The following is a 22,261-nucleotide window of genomic DNA, read 5'->3' as shown; positions in this document are numbered from 1 at the left end:
TGTGATTTTTTAAGAATTGTCAATAGTTTTTTTTTTTTGGTTGATCATCAAAACAACAGTTTTTAGTGGGAATCGTGTTGGATATAATTCAGCTTGACTTTATTTACAACCTTTTTGTTCACCATTTTTAAACCATTGCTTGCTGAATATCATCACAGCAGAATTATCGTTTACCTGAAACAGTATAAACGTGTACATATAAAAGTAAAGCAATTAGTTCTTTAAAATACTAATAGTGTAACTAGTTTTAATAAACTTATCAAATTAGACTAAAACCTAATGGAAGTTGTCATGAGTAAAATGTTTGTAAAATTACAATATTCATAAGAAAATGTTTAGGATAATGAGAATTTTTAATAAAAAGACTTAAGTAAGCGGAAGATTTTGCATAAGTAATATCTGTTTATGTTTAAAATGTTAGGATGAAATTGAAAACTCATTTACAATTTTAATAAATAAGATATCATTTTAAATTACTTTTATTTCCTTAATTACTTACATAGTAACAAGGGAGGTGTATGTTAAACAACCCTTATCTATTTTGAAAGATTTTAATTGTAAATTAATAAAATAAAAATTTTAAAGGAATAAATGACAAAAATTTAACCTCAGAAGCAATGCTTGCATTACCAGGTGTGATGAAATTTGATAAATAGCACTTAATATTTTGTTAGGGTTTTTCAAAGAAAGACAGTATCATATTAAATGTGTACACTTGAATTTCTGTGATTAAATTGCGTAAAGTGATTGCCACATTGCTTGTAACAGTCACAGTATATGCTATGAAGGCTATAGTAGAAGTATAGTAATACTTGTATTTGCAAGGACTCAAATTACTGTTAATACCATATCTATCTTTTCACTCACTTAAATTGTGTTGGATCATGTTTGATTTTTATTAATGTGAATGAAGTATTATTATTAAAATAACAACATTAAATTTACATTACAAATCTCTTTGATAAAGATTCTGTGAAAGCCCCTGATAATTTTATTGACTACATTTATTGTAGATATTTCTGAAAAATTTTGTAAAATCATAACTTGAAAATGTTTTTTGAACAATAAAATCTATGCTTTAATAATTACAAAATATTTTTAACAAATCATTTCTATACTTTTCTATAAAATTCTGACATGTTTAAAATTAAGCTAATTTACCATAATCACAGCTAAATATGTTGAAAGCATGGTATTTTCTAAACTCTGTCACCACTAAACATTACCATAGTGCTTTGACATTGAAAGTTGACTGGTTTGCTACGTCTGCATGTATGTGATTCTCAAACGTGCCAACAGTTATATAGCTATTTGCCAAGGTAATCATATAATGAGTTTAAGTTAGAGCATACAGTATTTTTGAATTTGCATTTTTGCTTTCTAAACGTTTTTTTCTACATGTTCATGTTGACATGTTTTTTCTTCTTTACTGTCCATTTTGGAAAGCAGTCAGAATATTATTCCCCTATTATGTTTTATTGTGTTACACAGAGGCCAGTCTGTTACTGAGGCCAGTCAGTGTAATTGTTACTGAGGCCAGTCAGTGTAATTGTTACTGAGGCCAGTCAGTGTAATTGTTACTGAGGCCAGTCAGTGTAATTGTTACTGAGGCTAGTCACTGTATTTTGTTAGTGATGCAAGTCACTGTATTTTGTAATTAAAGCCAGTCAGTGTAATTGTTACTGAGGCCAGTCAGTGTAATTGTTACTGAGGCCAGTCAGTGTAATTGTTACTGAGGCCAGTCAGTGTAATTGTTACTGAGGCCAGTCAGTGTAATTGTTACTGAGGCCAGTCAGTGTAATTGTTACTGAGGCCAGTCAGTGTAATTGTTACTGAGGCCAGTCACTGTATTTTGTTATTTAGGCAAGTCACTGTATTTTGTTATTGAGGCCAGTCAGTGTACTTTGTTACTGAGGCCAGTCACTGTATTTTATTATTGAGGCCAGTCAGTGCACTTTGTTACTGAGCAACTTCGACTGCAGTTTTAGCTTAGATGCCCTATTTTCAATAGTTTTATTTACCTCATTCTTCGAACTGAGCCTTTGGAGGTTATTCATTCTATACCGTGGTCTAAATCCAATCACATTTTCGTAAAAATAAAAATTTGTTCAAAACAATATACTGCAATTATTAAAATGTTTATAGTTTTAATTTAATGCCTGAACCAAATTTATTTAAGGAGTTTTAAGTGTATTGTTATGAGTGTTGAAAATTTGTTTAAGTAAACAATATATATATATATATATATATATATATATATATATATATATATATGATGTTCAATTTATTGTGGTAGTGTAAAATAAATTATTTTAATATTTGAAAAAGCATTAAAAATTGACGATTGATAACTTGCAAAAACTAAATATTTTTACAATATTTTTTTATGTTATTAAAAAATGAATCATGATGCACTGTCAGCTATGATATGGGATAATCAGAGCATATCACTTTCCACATGTTTGGTTACTAATTATAATTAGAAATATTGTATGAAGAATGAGAATTTACTTTATGGCATAAGTAATATTATCTTATGAAAGCATACAATTTTATCACGGAATATAAAAGTATGCAATTTGCCTGCTTTGTAGTTGATTCTTGCAAATTGGATTAAAGAACATGGTATATTGCCATATAGGTTATGCACATATAGGAATTAACTGAAACAGAGTTTTTAGCACTGATCTCTTTTTCAAGTGAATGAAAAAATATCCAGATAAGAACACTTACTAAGGTAACAATGTTGTATTATTGTAGTGAGGAATAACAACACAAAATATATGTAAAAGGCTATGTATGTGAATATTAACGTTTATTACACCTCCATTTAGAAGGTGAGTAAGTTCATCTAGGTTATCATCTCCTTTACCCAAGTAAAGAATCAGGTACTGAAATTTCATATTTCCGTTATGGAAATTGTTAACAATTAGATCTGCATACAGAATTTTGTCCTTTTTCTGCTGTTGAAGTATATTAATTTAGCATTAGACAAAGCAGACAGCAATAACTACTTAGTGGTTTTTGTAGTAAATAAATTGTCATTTCATTAAACTATGTATTAAACTTACACTTTGGTGATTTACCGTTCTATTCATTACATATGCTACTCATAGTTGTACATTTCTTTATAGTGCGGTATTTTGATTTCTGCAGAAATTGTATGAGTAGATATGTCTACATATTCATTTTATGCTACTCGTTTTACATTTGCTAATAATGCAGTATTTTGATTTGTGCAGAAATTATACAGGTAGATATGTCTAAATATTCATTAAAATTGTACAGTTCTTGTCTCCTACTTCTGATATTGCTTGTTTGAGATTCATAACAATAATAAACATTTAAGTCATTGTTGGTTTTTCAAAATTTGCTTCAAACAAAAACAATGGATGATTATAAACTTCACACTCCAAAGAAATATTTTATCACTCCCATTAAATGATATATGAGACACATATAAAAAAATCCTACAAATATCAAAACTTATTGATTTACATAAATTTTGAAATTAAATTGTACATCTTCTACAAAAGCCAGTTTTGCATTGATTTTTAAACATGTAGTAGATATCTGATTGACAAAGATGTTGAGCTTTTGCTAATCATATCACTTCACTACTAAACCTAACACTTGCGAGCCTCTGACACATGAAGGAGTGAAGTGACATCAGCGCAACACGCTCCCATCCAGCTCTTCTCTATAGCTTGGTGTGCAGCTGTGTTTCATGTTGTAGTTTGTGGTGGAGGAAGTTCTCGGACAAATTCTCGTTGCCAAGGTCTTTGACAAAGATAACGCTGCTAATGATGATGCTCTTGGCAGGTATTCATCTCTGCTTTTTCTTTTAATTTTAATACGAGTAACATTTCCTTGGATCTATGTATGCCTCTCTTCCCCGAACTCTTTCTGTACAGTATGATCTGAGTGAGCCTAATTGAGTTGAAGAATAGTTTTACACAATATTATCATATAATTGCCATAAAAACGATATTGAGGTGAATTACTATATGAACCTTGGCAGTTTAACCTTGTGCGTTATGGCAATCTTACTTTAACAGTTGTGTAACCTTCTACTGTGTATTTAACACTCGATGAGGTTATAGATAAATTTAATCATGACATTTGAGATTTCATCCACTCAGTTTAAATTTGATATTTAGTATTTTTCTGTAATAATTGATATATTTTTGACAATAATAGAATCAGGATCATACTGTGCCCAAGGTTTTTCATTGTTTCTATAGCTCGCATAAAACATAGTTTGGACTTTTTACAGTAGAAAATTAAACAAAACACATATTTATTTCTGAAAATAATTCTAATAAGATTCCATTCAACATTATTAGATTTTAATAGTGTCATTGAAATGTCTTACAAAATTAAATTTTTTACTTTGCTATTTTAGTACTTCACTAGCAAATGACTTATGAAAACCAAATTATTTTTTTTTTAATAAAAACATCAATTTTCTCTGAAAATATCTGTACAATAAAATATTTGGTATGTAACATATGTCTAAAACATCAAATTACTTTTAATACTGGACAAATGTATGTATGTGCTGTATAAAAGCCAATTATTAAGTAAGTTTTTATATGTTTTCTTTCTGTGTCATGTATTATAAAAGTAAATATGAAAAATACTGATTTAGTTTTTTATGAAAATCTATAAATAGCTTGTGCATGCGTGTGTAGTTTGTAATTTTTGAATAACATTATTTCTTACAAATAGTACTAACAAATAATTACAATTAGTATTTGGAATATTCACATTTTAAATTGTTGTTATTGATAAGGTGATAATCGAAGAATCAAGTAATTTACTTGAAAAGCTTAGACAGTGGTTTGCAATTAAAAATTTATGAGTCCACGAACCCTCTAGTAACCCATTGTTATGGTTTGTTTTTAATAAAGGTACTTTTCAATGTTTTTAAATATTTGAAACTTGTAACTGACCTCATACTATTTCCAAATGAATTTGTGCAATTTTAAATAACATAGGAATCAAATATTATTTACAAACATATTCATACTAAAAACTTGTCAGTTTACAAATATTTCTTAGTAAGAAATTGTGAATCTTTACTGTTTTATAACTTTAATGGTTTTTAGGATAAGAAATAACTTTGAAACATTGTGTAGATAGAGAAATTTGATTGTGAACACTTTAGTTATTTATAACTAAATAGTTTAATTATAACACAATAGTTTATTTATAACTATTTCCAGTTTATTTATTATTTGACACTTAAATCAAAAGGCTATAAAAATTTACATCAGCCAATGCTATGAATAGTAAAATTTTTTTCAAATGAAACCTTTGTTATAATATAAAATGATGGTGTATTAAATTTAAAATTTCTTTGTTGAATAATACTTTATATTTTGTAAAAAAAAACACTTGTAGTGTTTACTATGACGCTAATACTGTTCTCAATGAGCATGTTAATAAAGAATTTTTGTCTATTGTCTATTGTCTATTGTCTAATAAAAAAAGTTTACTTATCCCCCTTTGATATAAAAGATTTTTAATGTAACTTACATAATGTTTAATTTACAAACAAAACAGCAACATAAATTAAACGCTCAATAACAAACTAAATTATGAAAATTTAAATGAGAAAAATATTGCATATATAAATTTATTAGTAGGACAAGTGCTGCACTCCAAACACTTAAAACAGCTGTCAATGCTGCACGGAAAACATTTTAAACAGCTGCCAGTGTTACACTCAAAACATTTCAGACAGCTGCTGGTGCTGCACTCAAAACACTTCAGACAGCGTCCGATGCTGCACTCAAAACACTTCAGACAGCTTCCGATGCTGCACTCAAAACACTTCAGACAGCTTCTGATGCTGCACTGAAATCACTTCAGACAGCTCCCAGTGCTGCACTCAAAACACTTCAGACAGCTTCCGGTGCTGTACTCAAAACACTTCAGATACCTGCCGATGCTGCATCCAAAACATGTCGGACAGCTTTCCGATACTGCACTCAAAACACTTCAGACAGCTCCCGGTGGTGCTGCACTCAAAACACTTCAGATACCTGCCGATGCTGCACTCAAAACACTTCAGACAACTTCCGATGCTGCACTCAATACATTTCAGACAGCTTCCGATGCTGAACTCAAAACACTTCAGACAGCGGCCGGTGCTGCACTCAAAACACTTCAGACACCTGCTGGTGCTGCACTCAAAACATTTCAGACAGCTTCCGATGCTGCACTCAAATCACTTCAGACAGCTCCCGGTGCTGCACTCAAAACACCTCAGACAGCTGCTGTTTTAAGCACGACGTATATTGCTAGAGGCAGCATATCTCCACTTCCGTGACTTATCGTGTAGCCTGTGCGCTTACTGGAGGTTAATAAGTATAAAAAATAATACTGTAAGGCATTGATAAACTACTTAAACATTTTGTTGAGTCGTAATTAAAATTTTTCAATTTAAGATTTGGCCATTTTAAAATGGGATCTCTAATATAGATTGGTTTTTGTTTAGAAATTCTATAGACGGTCATAACTAAACTGCAGAGAATTTTGCCTTCTTTGTTCAACAAATCTTATTAAAGCGGTCAGCTGTTAACCCTTTAACCGCCACGCCCTAGATATATCGTGCAACCCTAGTTTTGTGAACAACTGGCACGTCCGAGTATGTGAATATTGTATCGAATTGGATATCTGAAGTGAAGGTACTTGATTACATTATTCAATTTGTGGTAACTGCATTTTTTTCCTCATAAATTTACACTGTTAAACACTTTTATATATTCTGATAAAGTGAAAATAAATACTATAGGTCTTCAATCTTTACTAAACCAAATTTAACATTATTAATCATTATCATTTGTCATTTTTGAATATGAAGGAATACGTACAGGCACACACAAATCATTTAAGTGTAAAGGAATATTTACAGTGATAAAAAAGTACACAAATTAAAAAAAGTATTCTTATAACCTATGAAAAACATAAGTAGAATAAAATAGAAAATATTTTAAAATAAAGTGGGTTTTGAAAAATAAGTGTTCTCTTTTACCAGATGAACACTCTTTTTAATGAGTGTTTTTTTCTCATATTAGGTTAAATTTTGTATTAACTAGAATACTTAAATATTTTCCAGTGTCCTTACAAATCAATTAGTTATTAAATGTAAACAGTATTGTAATAATAAGATGTGTAGCAATTAGTTTGTTACATTTTAAAGTCTTAAATAGAATGCCAATTATGTAAAGCAAGTTTGTATTGTATTTCATGAATGTCATATTGCTAAAAATATAGGTTTTAACATTTTTTTATTTGTACTGTAGTACGAGACATATCATTGCAATTGTTAGTACTTTTAACACTAGTGTTATTACAAGAAACTAATCTTCCATAATTGTGCAAAGTTTAAACAATATATCACAGGCTTAAGGGCATTAAAAACAGTTTATTTCCCACAACCCAGGCTTGCAATGAAAGTCTCTACTACATCATTGAATAAGTACAGTAGCATCAGTTATTGAACATCTTAGACATTTATAATTTTTGTTATGGCTAAATTACACTAAAATGGTGTTACCTTTTAAAATTTATTTTTTAAATGTTTTCAAAGTGCTATTTAATTTTAGTACTGATTAAATAAAATGCATATTGTGGTATTTGTTCGTGGTTCTAATGTAGTCTGTTGTATTTTTTCTAGAGCTTCAGTAGAAGTCCACGGTGTGACAAAGAAAGGCATACTAGACACTGTAAGTTGCAATTTTAATATTTTATCATATAATGTTAACATGTAACTAAGGCTACATATATTTGAAATTAAATGAAAACATGAAATGTTTATACAAGATGGTGTTATAAAATAATAGAACTGATTTTAAAAACAAGGGTCACTTCGAAAGTTTTGAGATAGTGTCAGACAATAGATATTGCAATAATTGTATCATGTATCAGTGCTTATCTGTATAGACAGAAACTTGGGTTCACCATTGTACTTGTGTTGTCTGTTCAGAAAGATCAATATTGTGAGTGATAGAATTATCGAGAGAGCATTTTTGGGCTCTGATTTTTGAAGATTGTAAGGTGCTCTAGTCTCAAAGAGGAGGTTGTCGAACGTCTCAAAATTGCCTTTGGCTCTGAAGCACAATTCCATGCAACTGTTTTGAGTGATAATTCGAAATTTTGAAGGGGCCTTGATTCGCTTGAAGACAAATGTTTGGGAAGGCTGCATTCCGCTGTCATTAAAGAAAATGTTAATCGGGTGTGCGCTGGGATCTAAGAGGAAGTACACTGTACTTTTTTAATGATTAAAGCTTCCCTAGGCATTAGACTCGTGACAGTGCGAATAATATTGCAAATTGTTTAAAGTCACAAGAACTTGTTCTCAATTTTACAGATGAGCATAAATCTGATTATGTGAGAGTCAGCCAACAGACCCTCCAACTGCTGAGTAGTAGTGGTCATCAGATTATTTCCAAAATTGTCATTGGTGATGAGATGCACATTTTATGACGTGCCAGCTCGATGAGAGTGTTATCTGTGGGTGTTTGAAAACGAGCTATTCCCCACAATGGTCAAGAAACAATGATTGTTAGAGACATTTCCTGTAAACATTTTAAAACTGTTATGTTAAAATGGCTCAAAGAAAAGGCTTTTTACTCTGTTGACGAAATGTTACGTTGTAGTATGGACAATTTATGTTTTTAGACTTCTGACCTGTACTTTACCGTATGCAGTTTAGTATGTAAGCATAAGCCTAGGAATTATGTGCTTTGTAGTCTGTAGGTTTATTGTATTTCTACAGACAAAGGTACACCTTTGACACTGTCAATACATTGTATATGTGGGATGACAATAATCATCTTGATTCTTGATTGGTAAATAAAGTAATGTACACGGTTCAGGAGTACAGGACTGGAGAAGGCTACTAATCTAGAGGATCAAATGACTGCCATAGCAAGTTGGTACACCAAACAATGCTTATCAGAAGTTATTCATGACTTAACCATTAAAATTTTGAACTATAACAATTATGTGAGACTTCTGGTAATTTTTCAATCTGAAAAAAAAAACATCCGTGCGGTTGTCACTTTTCTTCAAAAGCCGAAATTGGTTATAAGATTCATAAATATTTCGACTGCATTTAAAAATGGAGTGGTTGTGTGCGTTCAAAGAGTGGAAAAATCAGACTTCATAAGTGCATTGAAGCTGCAGAGGAGTACTTTGAACATGTCTAATATTAAGTAAGTCTGACACAAAAACTCTTCACATATCTCAAAACATTCAGAGTGACTCTCGTATATCCACAGAGAAAGAGATCATTCCTTATGAGGAAGCTGTTTTGCCGGAATGGTTCGTATTAGTTTCTACGCAACGTGGTAGGAGGAGAAAGAGACAAGATGAGACATAGGTGCCGTGGGCACAAACAGAAGGTTCAGTGTTTTGATGTAAGAAACAATATCATGTGTTAACAAAAAATATTTTATTGTGGACCATAGTTTCTTATTGTATTCAATACAATACAATTCATTATCTTTGATGATATAATAATTATTATTATTATTATGATGAGTGCATCAAACCATACCTGTGCATAGAATTTGAATATGAATTGTTTTTTATGGGATCGTATTAGAGTTATTAAAAAACATGTATTAGGATCTGTTCTAAAGGCGCTATTATAACAGGACCAGTTGTGTGTAGGGTGAAAGGCTAAGAGGATAAAATAGTAACTATATCTTTACAAAGGTTTCAACAAATTTTATATGTTATTCTACATTTAAAAATGAGTAAAAATATTCATATGAACATATGTCTCAAAGCATATTTTCCTGTATACATTTTAGAAGTGCGTACAGTTATGTAACTTGAAACTGTGATTGTATTAGCCATTGATATGACTTTGTGAGAATAAAATATTAAAATGATAAAGGATAAAGGAGGGTAAGAGTGCGCTGTCGGCTAATGTTGTCAATAGTACTCATAATTTCAAACAAAAAATGTCCTGTAGACATTGTTTGAGAAATTTGTCATTCAGCCGCTATCCGCCATTTTGTATTTTTACAAAAAAATTATCTCTAGCAATGGATACAGATAGTAAACTTTGCACCAGTGTATACAAATGGTCTCTAGTTTGATACTAACCGTTTTGCTGTCAGCAAAACAAGATCTCTGCCTGATTCTGTAACAAATTTACAATATTCCTGTATTACTTATTTAATGAAATGAGTGAATTGTTCATAGAGAATTAACTCCTTAAATCTTTAGTTCGATAATGCATAGTTTTGTGGAATAAAACTTTGAACATCTTCAAGAATCAAGAGGACACAAATTTAAGTAAGGGAGGTGCAAAGGTCCTTTTAGGACTAAGCACAGGGACAAACCGTCCTTTTCCCTCAGGACAAAAAAAAAAAAAAAAAATCAAGATACTACCAGAAGTTCTAGGGAAGAAATGTATCTTGAAATTAGAAAAAAATTAATTTGGGGATTAGAAATAATTGGGCATGGCAAAGTACAAGTTAAAATGACATTTGCAAGTTATGTCACATATTTAGACGTTATGCCCGTCAGTTAGTTAAAGAATAGACCATGTATAACAACATGTGTCTAAATATGATGTTTTGACTCATTAACGTAGGTACTAATTATATCTGTAATATGCATGGTATAATACATGCACACTTGCTACGTAAATAAAGAGAACAGTGAATTTTGAAACTTATTGATTTGTTCATCAAATAACACTTAATTAGGTTAAATTACAAGATAATAAGAAACACACACAAATACTATTGTATTTTAACAACCATAAGTTTGTGTGATACATAAATAATTACTTTTAAAAGTTTAAATGTCAAATTCTTTTTTAAGATCTACATATACTAGTAAAGAAAGAGCTGGTTAAATGTTACAAATATAATTTGTTGGTTCCAGTGGGTTACACTGGAGGAGGCTAAGACTGGAATGGTACATCTGCGACTCACTTGGCTCCAGCTCACTTCCAACAAAGAGGACCTCAAGTTGGTAAGTTTCAACTACATTCACTTATTTAACAAATTAAAAGGGGACAAAGTATCTAGTTTAGAGAGTCCCAGAACACATCAACGTATTTTAAAACTGCACTAGAGTCCCTTTTAACCGATTTGGAAGGGACCGTGAAGGAAACAGGATTTTTCCGGACATTTGCCATCGTTCAGTGAAACAAGAAAACAGTAACACTACGTTTCGAGATCTGCAATCTGATCTCTTCTTCAGGTAAAGAACTAACCTAATAAGTGCAATAATAAGTGCAAACGAACCAGAAGAATCATTCCTGAGTCAGAAAAACAGAATTGTGATAAATTTGCGTTTATGTCAATCCCTTATGTGCCGGGATTATCGGAGAAAATTAGAAGAGTAGGTAGAAAGTACAACATTAGAACCGCGTTTAAAACACACAACACTCTTAGACAAAGTCTCGTAAAAACAAAACCAAAAAATGGCACACAGGATTCCAAAAACTGTGTTTACAGTATAAAATGTAGCTGCAATATGGAATACATAGGCGAGACAAAAAGACCACTAAACGTAAGGATAAAAGAACACAAAGAAAACACGAGAAAGGGTTTCACAGAAAAGTCAAAAATTGCACACCATTGTTGGTCCGAAGACCATCATATGAATTGGGATGAAGCCCACATAATACATCGGGAACCACATTTCTTCAAAAGGAAATTAATTGAGGCAACATACATTAAATTGGCAGACCAACCAATCAGTCAACCATCAGTCGAGATTAGGCCGCTTTGGTTGCCAATTCTAAAAAATGAACTAAAGAGAAAACCAAAAGTATCAAACGGATCGGATATTTGTAATAAACCAATGCGGAGTCACAATATGGTTTTAAGAAGTTCATCTCGCATGAACCAATAATAACGAAAGGGCCCATTCCTGTTCCCCTTCCCTTGTATTTCCGCCATCTTGTTTTAGCCAGCCGTCACGATTGCCATTGGCTAGTCCCTCTGGTCAGTCGTAGGTGGTCAGTAGACGAGTGAAGACGCATTGTGACCTGTATTCCGTAGTTTAGTTTTAATGATTAGTGTTTTGTATAGTTTTGTATTAAGTGCATGTCTTTAGTGTTAGTGAAGTTGACAACAACATGTAAGTTGTGATTCCTGACTTAGGCGTGCCACAACGCTTTAGTAAGATTTGTTTATTTTAACTTAGTTTGTAATTATGTATTAGGTTAGTTCTTTACCTGAAGAAGAGATCAGATTGCAGATCTCGAAACGTAGTGTTACTGTTTTCTTGTTTCACTGAACGATGGCAAATGTCCGGAAAAATCCTGTTTCCTTCACAATCCTTCCATCGTCAAAAATAACCTTTAAACAAAGAATTGGAAGGGACCAATGTAATTTTGATAATGCTGAATAATGTATAAATCGTTAATTTTATACCCAAAATGTCTTGTGACGTTGTGCAATCATTTTAGGGTAGGTAAATTATTAAAGATGTATATTTACTTTTATTGAATGTTCAATTTTTACACTAGGTATAGCTGTAACAGTCATTACTTATTTAATTATACATATATATATATATATATATATATATATATATATATATATATTACATAATTTTTTTTAAATCAATAAAAGTATACAAGGATAAGCCTACTGAATAATGTTTGTTTTCTTAATTTTTCATAAATTTGCTCAATTTGAACGTTAAGAGGAAGATTGAACAAAAATGTTGTGCAAGTGAAACTAGTTTTTTTTAATACAATTTCAGTCTATGTTATTCAAAATATCTAATTCGCCTTATACTATAATTTTGACGATTCAAAATATTAGTATAATTATGACATCATACTCATTTGTCTCAAAATCTAAAGTTGAGAAAAGTATGGTTTCACTATACTGTATCTGTTTGTTTTAAGGTAAAAATAATTCTTAAAGCATTTTTTGGTTGTAGTAGATTTTTTCTAAATTTTCTTTTTTTGTGGCTCTGAACATGTTGAATTTTAAGACATATGGAAATTTTCCATAACAAAGTAGATGGCTTTTAGTGTCTCAATGCTACACACCCCTCTCATTTGTCATAAGAAGGGCCGTTTGCAGCTTTGGCGGGCCCCAGAAAATATATTTAACCGGGCTCTGGTATCCGCCTTCATACAAGTTTGGTGGGGCTGCCCGGGCCCCCTGAGGGTCCGAGCCCAGAATAACTGTCCGAAAAAGCCGGTCTGAGTACAAGCCTGGTTGTTAGGCAAACAGACCAGAGGGCATTTTATTTACTCCATAATAAGGCCAAGATAGAACCCTGTGGAACACCATGTTTTACTGTTTAAAAGTTTGATAGAAAGGTTCTGATGTAATTATATTTACCTCCTGGATAATTTGAAGTATATTGAATTTGAATTATCTGCTGTCTATTCTTCAAGTATGATATAAACTACTTTTACTCCTTATCCTTTGTATTAAAATCACTAAGCACACCAAACAACCCATTGTGTGACTCCTTGTCAGATGCTTTGTTAAGGTCTACATAAATTCCGATAACTCTTTAATTTCTGTCGAATGAGTAATATCGATTCAATAAATTTTACATATGCTGTAACTGTGGACTTGTCTGGTTGAGAACCATGTTGCCCGCTATCAAGTAAGGCAGTGTCCTAGCTTGACAGCAGAAGCGATGCGAGCAACATGGACGATGGACGCTACTGTAGGCGGCAAAATGTGTGTCCACACTGAGCATTGTGTCAGAGCTTCATATTAATTTTGAGCTACGGAAGCTTATACTTCCATAGCTTCCTTACTATCCGAGTTTTATTTTTGCATCCGAGGAGGTGTCAGTCTCAAGTACCTCGGATAATCGTGTGTCAAACTATACAATATATTTTGTGATAGTCAAATTGGCTCAAATTCTATAAACTGAGGAGCTTTATTTTCTGATATGAGTAATTCACTAGACATCACTAGAGTAATCACAAAACAACTCACACCGAGGATTGCCTGATGAAAAGTGAGATAGAGGACGTTGCAGCTCTGTCGCATTGCTGGTGTAGCGCTACCAAATACAAATGTGTTTGTATTCTTTGTATGAAGGTTATTTTTGATGATGGAAGGATTGTGAAGGAAACAGGATTTTTCCGGACGTTTGCCATTGTTCAGTGAAACAAGAAATCAGTAACACTACGTTTCGAGATCTGCAATCTGATCTCTTCTTCACAATTTATTCTTTCACATTTCAACATTTTTCTTAAGTAAATGGCGAACATGACTTCTGAAGAAGCTAAATACTCGATAAAATGGAAAAGAAATTAGTCAAAGAATTTAAAGATCAAATTAGAATTGATGAAAATGAAAAAGAATTTATTTAAAAATTAAACCAAACTTTAACTTATGCCATTAAAAATATTGAGGATAAAATTGAACATTTTTGTACTAAAATTTAAAAAATTATGCATTTGGTTCCAGTTGTTCAAACAATTGTTGATATTTCAATACCAGAATCTGAAGAAGTTGAATTACCAAAATTACCATCTTCAATACAGTTTAGACCTAAAATAGTTGAAGAATCTACAGTAGATGATACAATAAGTCCTGGAACAATAATTGGTGAAATATGTAACAATTTCCTCATAGGGAAAAAGATTACATATTTGGTTTTAATTTGGATTGGAAAAATAAAGTTTTATAATTGGAAATTTATTAGTGAATTTTCAGCATAATGACATAATTATTGATAATATAAAATATGAAGAAATTAAGGTTTGTGAAGATTGTCAACAGATAACGATATACCAAAAGATAATTTATATTCTCAAGAAGATTAAAAATATTATATAGATTTTTTTATCTCTAACAGAATTGGTAAAATATGAAATTATATTACAATAATTCTCAACTTCAAGTATAAAGACCCTCCAATTTGTGCACATTTATATGTTTTTGTTTTAAATGAAGTTGTAAAAATTAAAGGTTTTAAAGAAGTTATAAATAAATTATTGCTAAATAAATATCGATTCACAAAATATTTTTGATGTATTTGTTACTCAAATACAAAAATAAAATTTACGAAACATGCACTTAAATACTTTGATAATTTTGAGATCGGTGCAGAAAATTTATTTAAAAACTAAATGTCTTATATTGATAAAACTGATGAAATAACTGATGCAATTACAGTAGAAAAATAGTAAATTAGCCAGTAAAAAAAGTATTGTTGGAGTAAAAAGTAGTATGGATAAACATGATGTTGTTAAAGGACAAATTCCATAATTAGAAAATTTTAATTTGAAAACATAAAAATTATTGATTCAAATGATCAAAATGTTAAAAACGTTTTAGATTTTAAAGCAAGAAAAATTAGCATTGTTACTAAAGAAATTTATCCGTTTCATGAATTTGTATAAGATTATTTATATGATTATATTAAAATGTTTGATGAACTAAAAAATGTATGAGAATTATAAACAACATTATAAAGATGCAAAATTAGAAGATGCAGATTAAAGATTAGTAGATGACTTTGGTGAAATTAATGGAAAATGTACGAAATTTCATCAAGATTTAAATACATTTAAAAATGAGATGGAGAGAAACAGATAATAGATATTTTGATTGTTTGGATAAGTTACATTGAAAAAGAAATAACAGAGATAAATGTAAATATTATAATTAACATGAATGAATCAGTAACAATTTACATATTTTAAAAGAAATTTAAAATCTTTCTGTTGTTAATGATGCTCATATATTGTTGTGAAGTGTAAAAAGAAACTGCAAAAAATTATATAAAATGTTATGTAAACATCAATGGAGTTAAAGAATATGGAACATATTCTAAATGTAAAAATGAGTAATTTTTAAAAATCTTCATATGAAATCTTTTCTTAAGATATGGCGGGATCTCATAGTGCTTTCGGTTTTCTTATAGTGCAACATGAAAGAGATTTAAAAAATAATGTTGGGATGATATTTAACAAAATTATATGAAGATATGATGACATCAATCAAATACACACATTAATAAGTTAAATTGGTTCAAAATTGCAAAATATCAAAATTTATAATTTGATTTTATTAAGGAAAATCTATATTATCAAATGAAAGATTATATATCTATTATCTATAAATATCATTACTTGAGAGCATTCAGCAAGCAAGCTGAATCATTACAGCCACATCATATCTAGTATAACTAAAGCTTAAGAAAATAATTTTTCTCATGTAAGAAACATATCTATAACAAAAACAAAACCAATCAACTAATATAACTTAAATGAAGAATACAAGTGCAGTAATTACCAACATACGTCAAACTGACTATTACCGCTTGACCTCATTACAACCAGTTCAGCACTCTTGACGCAAGCTGCTGACTGACTCACTGACCTTGCCTAACATATCTATAACAAAAACAAAACCAATCAACTAATATAACTTAAATGAAGAATACAAGTGCAGTAATTACCAACATACGTCAAACTGACTATTACCGCTTGACCTCATTACAACCAGTTCAGCACTCTTGACGCAAGCTGCTGACTGACTCACTGACCTTGCCTAACATATCTAACTGTCTGGGTTTTACTTTTACATTTAAATTTGTAAACTTGTAATGCCCACAAAATTCCCTTATGGTTCTTGTACAGTCAGAGTAAAATATTCAGGGATTGAATGCACTGGCCCTTGTGATATGTGGCACTATGCAGGCTGTCAGAATATTCCAGAAAAGTCTCTGAAAAAATGGACAGATAGTGAAATTAAACTTTGGAAATGTAGTAATTGTAGGGTAAATTGTGTTGCAACAGAGCTAACAACACGTAGCTGCTTCAAGAACCAAAATTTGTTGCACACTTCCATAAATGAACTAGAGAGCATTCTTAGTGAAAATGGAACAGACCCAAGAAGGTCAACTTTTTGATGATTATGTCAAGATGGTAGATCAATTGCAAAACACAATTAGTGCACGTGAAAAAAATAAACTTTAAAAAATCTCAAAAATCTGAGTTGCTTACATACATTGATAACGGAACTCAAACATTAGTACATTTCATCCCTCAGTCTACAACTGCCTCCTCAGGCATTCTAAATCGATCTTGCTCAATTAAAGGATTGCCAAGATAATATGGCACATGCTGTTAAGGCCTTGTTGACACAAATTCAAGATATACATACTAAAATACCTCTAAACTCAGAAAACAAATGATTACAATTCAAAGCCATAAAATATCAGAACAGTACTTTAATAAAACCGAACTGTATCAATTAAAGGATTGCCAAGATAATATGGCACATGCTGTTAAGGCCTTGTCGACACAAATTCAAGATATACATACTAAAGTACCTCTAAACTCAGAAAACAAATGATTACAATTCAAAGCCATAAAATATCAGAACAGTACTTTAATAAAACCGAACTGTATCAATTAAAGGATTGCCAAGATAATATGTCACATGCTGTTAAGGCCTTGTCGACACAAATTCAAGATATACATACTAAAGTACCTCTAAACTCAGAAAACAAATGATTACAATTCAAAGCCATAAAATATCAGAACAGTACTTTAATAAAACCGAACTGTATCAATTAAAGGATTGCCAAGATAATATGTCACATGCTGTTAAGGCCTTGTTGACACAAATTCAAGATATACATACTAAAGTACCTCTAAACTCAGAAAACAAATGATTACAATTCAAAGCCATAAAATATCAGAACAGTACTTTAATAAAACCGAACTGTATCAATTAAAGGATTGCCAAGATAATATGTCACATGCTGTTAAGGCCTTGTTGACACAAATTCAAGATATACATACTAAAGTACCTCTAAACTCAGAAAACAAATGATTACAATTCAAAGCCATAAAATATCAGAACAGTACTTTAATAAAACTGAACTGTACACCATCTAAAAGGGGGATGAAGAACTGTTTCAGTGTTTCATTACAAATGGCTTATAAAAAAATTCGGAAAAAACAGTGTTTAGCTGATCCTGACCTGGAGCAGATGACAATCAACCAACCAATGGGTGCTGGAGGACCGACAAAAAAACACCTTAAGAATATCTTCTGTGTGCCACAAGGCCCGGTCCAAACGACCACTGACTAGCAGACGAGAACTGGGGGAGACTGTCAAATCCAGACACAAAAACAGAATACAACCTGTATGGCCCTGGTCAAAGACAACTGACCAGCAGACGAAGTCTGGGGGAGATTGTCAAACCCCAACACAAAAAAATACATCCTGTGTGACTGACTACAAACCCCTAGACCCTCCAGTTCAAGATGGTAACAGAATCATTGTGGAGCACACAAGTGCATCACCAGGGTGACTACCAATTTGTAAACAACAATTGAATTAATGAAGTGAAAACAATTGACTAATATTGATCTTGAAGATAATTTTTGGTCATAAAAATTTCAATTTGATATATATATATATATATATATATATATATATATATATATTATATAATTTTATATTTCTGAAACTTAAACAAAACAAGATGGTCAAGCCATATCCTATAACAAATGATGTTATAATAATTGATAGTTTTAATCAGTTTTTTTCTAAAATTGAAGTAAGAAAAGATAATACATTGATCGAAGAAATTGAAAATTGTGATCAGTTAACGGAAATATTTCTTATTCTAAAAGTGATGATATTCCTCAAACTTAAAAAGGATTTGAATCAACTTTTAAAATTGGACAGTTTGAAGCGGTTGGAAATTTATCTCATGTATGATTAGGATCCTTTCAAATGTAAATTTTCTTATCTGTAAAGGTAGATTTTACATTAATTTTATAAGCCTGAAGATGATGTTAATGCAATATTGAAAACACTGGAAATGATATGCCAGTTGATGGTAAAATTACAACTAAAGAATTTTTGATTAGAGTTCCAGTCAAATTCATTCAATTCATTAATAAAATTTTTAAAACTCAAAATAATTCGTTTAATTTTCTAGATTGGCAATGTATTGAACAAAAAGGAATTTCTGGATCAACTTATTAATTCAATACTATAAATATTTATATAAATATATTCAATCCTAAATTCCTTATTATTGCTTTTCAAACAGATGGACAAAATAATCAAGAAAATATTCTTCAAAATTCAATAGTTTGAATGTGAAAAATATTAGAGTAAAATTGGGTGGTTCTTATCATTTAGATGAACTACAAAATTTAAACATTTTTTGAGGTATTTTTGTAATTATAAATCAAGATTTTAAGAAAGTTTACTGCAAAAATATGGAAATATATTACAATCCTAAAAGAATTGATAGAAAATAGACCAATTAAGGGGACCTGTCAGTGCCTATCTCGCCCATGTTAAATTACACATATTGTGGTACACTTTTCTCAGCAACTAATGAAATTTTAACCTGATGTCGTATAGTTCTTTAAAAATAATAATAAGGAATATAAATAGTTTTGGTAGCATGGGTTTTTTTTAATGTCATGTATTTTATATCAAATAAATAAATCAATACAATTAAATTGAAAACTCTTATAAAAACTTCATATTTATTCAAATCTTCTAGAAAAAGCTTATTATTGTTGCTAATAATACTATAAATAACTTGTGAAAGTTTCATAAAAAACCAATAAATACTTTAGGAAATATTGGTACCTAAGTAATAAAATACACAACTTTCGGAAATTCAAAAATAAAAAAAAATATTGATTATAACTCACAATAATCGCACTTATATCCACTAATGAGCACCATATCCATAGTCTGGATCATCGGATACTTGTTCATTGTCTTGAAGTCTTCTTTTTACATTTAGTCTTGCCGCACGAGCCCTTTTTTCAATTTCTTTCATAGCCTGTTCAGCTTCGTAGACCCGTTTCAAATCTTGACGTTTTAGTCCCACAATACAGTTTGCACCAGATTTTCCACATACCTTTTCCATAACTTTTGCCTTTCCTAAAACTCCCTCATTATAACATATAACAGCATCATACACTCCATTTTTCAATGTTTCTAATCCAACAAAATTATTTTTTGAAACTCGCGTCCAAATCATATTTTTGAATGATTCATTCTGATTTTGTGTTTTTCCATGGACACATTTTTTTAGCAAGGTAGGATTAGCTAAGTCTTGATAGATGGGCTTGATTACTTCCATGATTGTAGATGGTATATTGTTCTTTGGTAATGGTGGTTCAACATTCAATTCTTTACTTCGATTATACTTACACCACAAAGTTGTGCCTGCTGGGCATAGGCCGTGCTGAGGTTTGTCTGCAGTAGACAACTTATGAAAAAAAGTAGCCCATACTGCTTGTTTCATCTTATCTACATCATCACAGTTCTGTCTAATGGCTGTTCCATAATAAGTTTGTAGCTCTGTTATTATATTATCAGTCAACCTTCCTTTTCCTGATAAAGGCTTGCCATCGGGTAATGTTACACCCTTGTACTTTTCCTTCAGTCTTCGGAGCCTACCACCCATACGTTTCTGGATATGTCCAATACATTCAAGTTTCTGTATTGTAATATCAGGTCCATACGGTTTACTATTGTTTACAACCTCAAAGGCTTTACTGTCTCCGTCGCCTAAGTAATTCACATAACGTGTAGGAATATTACCTTTGTCAGAGCGCTCATATATTTTGACAACACCATTTATTTCCATCCCTCCACTGGTTCCTCTATAATTAGCAAGACATCCTTCATGGCTAAGAACTTGCTTACCCTTACAAATATTGCAATACTTAGACATACACTCAACATCAAGTACCTTACTCGTATCTACACTTGTCACGGTGACCACACCATTCAATGATGAGTGACCTCTCTTCTGCCAGGTTCCGTCGAATATTACGCTAAGATCACTGTTATCGTCATTTTCATTTACAGCTTCTCTTTTTGCAATTTGCATGCTTTCTTTAGCTACTTCAGAAATACATTTACTCAGTTCTTTATTGTAACTATCAAATCTCAAGGGGGGTTGGGGTAAGTTCATTACCGAACAAAATGTCTGTGCCGCTGAACGTCCTTTGCCGATACTTCTCATCGCATACACTAACCTAATGTTGTTTTCAAAACAACCACTTTCAGTTTTTTCAGAAGTCATAAAATCTACATTAGCATCACAGTTATTGCATATGAGTGATAATCTAGACACTATTCCTTTCCGTTTTTCTGGATATTCAAACAGTTCTAATGAAAGTTCAGAGAAACACTGATTACAAACCGCAAATTTTGACAGTTGTTTGTTTAGTATTGAAATATTTACTAAAACATTACCATCCTTGAAATTATGTCCATAATACTCAGGCTCTTCTGCACATAGTTTTATATTCTTGAGCTTCTTTGCTGAAGAACTTGGTATACTAGGCCTACCTTCATTGACAGGCATAGGCCTATTGCTATGAAAAGATTCACTGCTAGTAGAGCTACTTACATTATTTGAAGAAGAACAACTATTTACACTATTATTTACAACACTACTATTTACACTATTATTTACAACACTACTATTTGTTTTAGTTTTTGAAATATTACGCCTTTTTCCAAACCTTTTTAGTCTAGCCATCTCTCAAAAACACTAAGACAATAAACAGTAAATATTATTCAAAACAACAATTTGACTTACAATTTTGAGGTTATGTTTGCTAACTGGATTGTAGCTGAAATAAAAACAGCTGATTGCAATGATCCAAAAAATGCTTTATGTAGATTTCATCCATAACACTGTATACTATATGAAGTGGCCAACATATGTCATTTTCGGCTTCGTGTACTCTTAGTAATAAAACTAATTTTTAATGTGAATAAGTGCACAGAATAACATGTTTTTGGTATCAATGTATTCAGGAAGAGCTACTGAATTAAAATAAGTAAAAAAAAAAAAATTTTTTGTTTTTAAGTTTGTTTTTTCACTGACAGGTCCCCTTAAGGTTATTGATACAACAAAAAGTTTGAAAAATTTTCTGGTTCAAAAAATGGTATAATTGTCAATATGGATTTTCAAAATGCTGTAATTAAATCAACCTGTTTTTTTCAGAGAAAACATGTTTAGCTTATGATGTAAGAATTATAAATATAAATACCAATACAAATACAAATACATAATAAATGTTAATCAGTCAACTGACAAGCATACTGTTTTAAAAATCATACTTTGATTCTGAGTTAATGATAATGCAGGTTCAAATCTTACCTAGACTGCAGCCTATCTTGTGTTGTATTGGCTGCCTCCCTTACCTTGTCCTCGCAAGAATCTATAGTCCATAAGACTAAAAATATGCCTTAGAAAAGTTTATATTGTTAGA

At 31.1% G+C, this 22,261-nt stretch overlaps 1 protein-coding gene across 5 annotated transcripts in view; it reads left to right on the top strand.

Moving 5' to 3' along the window:
- LOC124368643 (extended synaptotagmin-2) overlaps positions 1 to 22,261 on the top strand; it is a 195,659-nt gene that overhangs the window by 107,255 nt on the left and 66,143 nt on the right. For 4 of the 5 annotated variants that reach the window (XM_046825879.1, XM_046825881.1, XM_046825883.1 and 1 more), the window contains exons 10-11: positions 7,688 to 7,736; positions 10,918 to 11,007. In XM_046825879.1, coding sequence (XP_046681835.1) covers positions 7,688 to 7,736; positions 10,918 to 11,007 — 139 coding nt within the window. Of the gene's footprint in view, positions 1 to 3,736; positions 3,823 to 7,687; positions 7,737 to 10,917; positions 11,008 to 22,261 lie in introns of all 5 variants that reach the window. The other variant, XM_046825880.1, reaches the window with a different exon arrangement.

Source organism: Homalodisca vitripennis, chromosome X, assembly GCF_021130785.1.
Source record: "Homalodisca vitripennis isolate AUS2020 chromosome X, UT_GWSS_2.1, whole genome shotgun sequence".
NCBI classification, from domain to species: Eukaryota; Metazoa; Arthropoda; class Insecta; order Hemiptera; family Cicadellidae; genus Homalodisca; species Homalodisca vitripennis.
The sequence above is the reverse complement of the archived record's forward strand: the minus strand, read 5'-3'. Positions and strand labels throughout refer to the sequence as shown.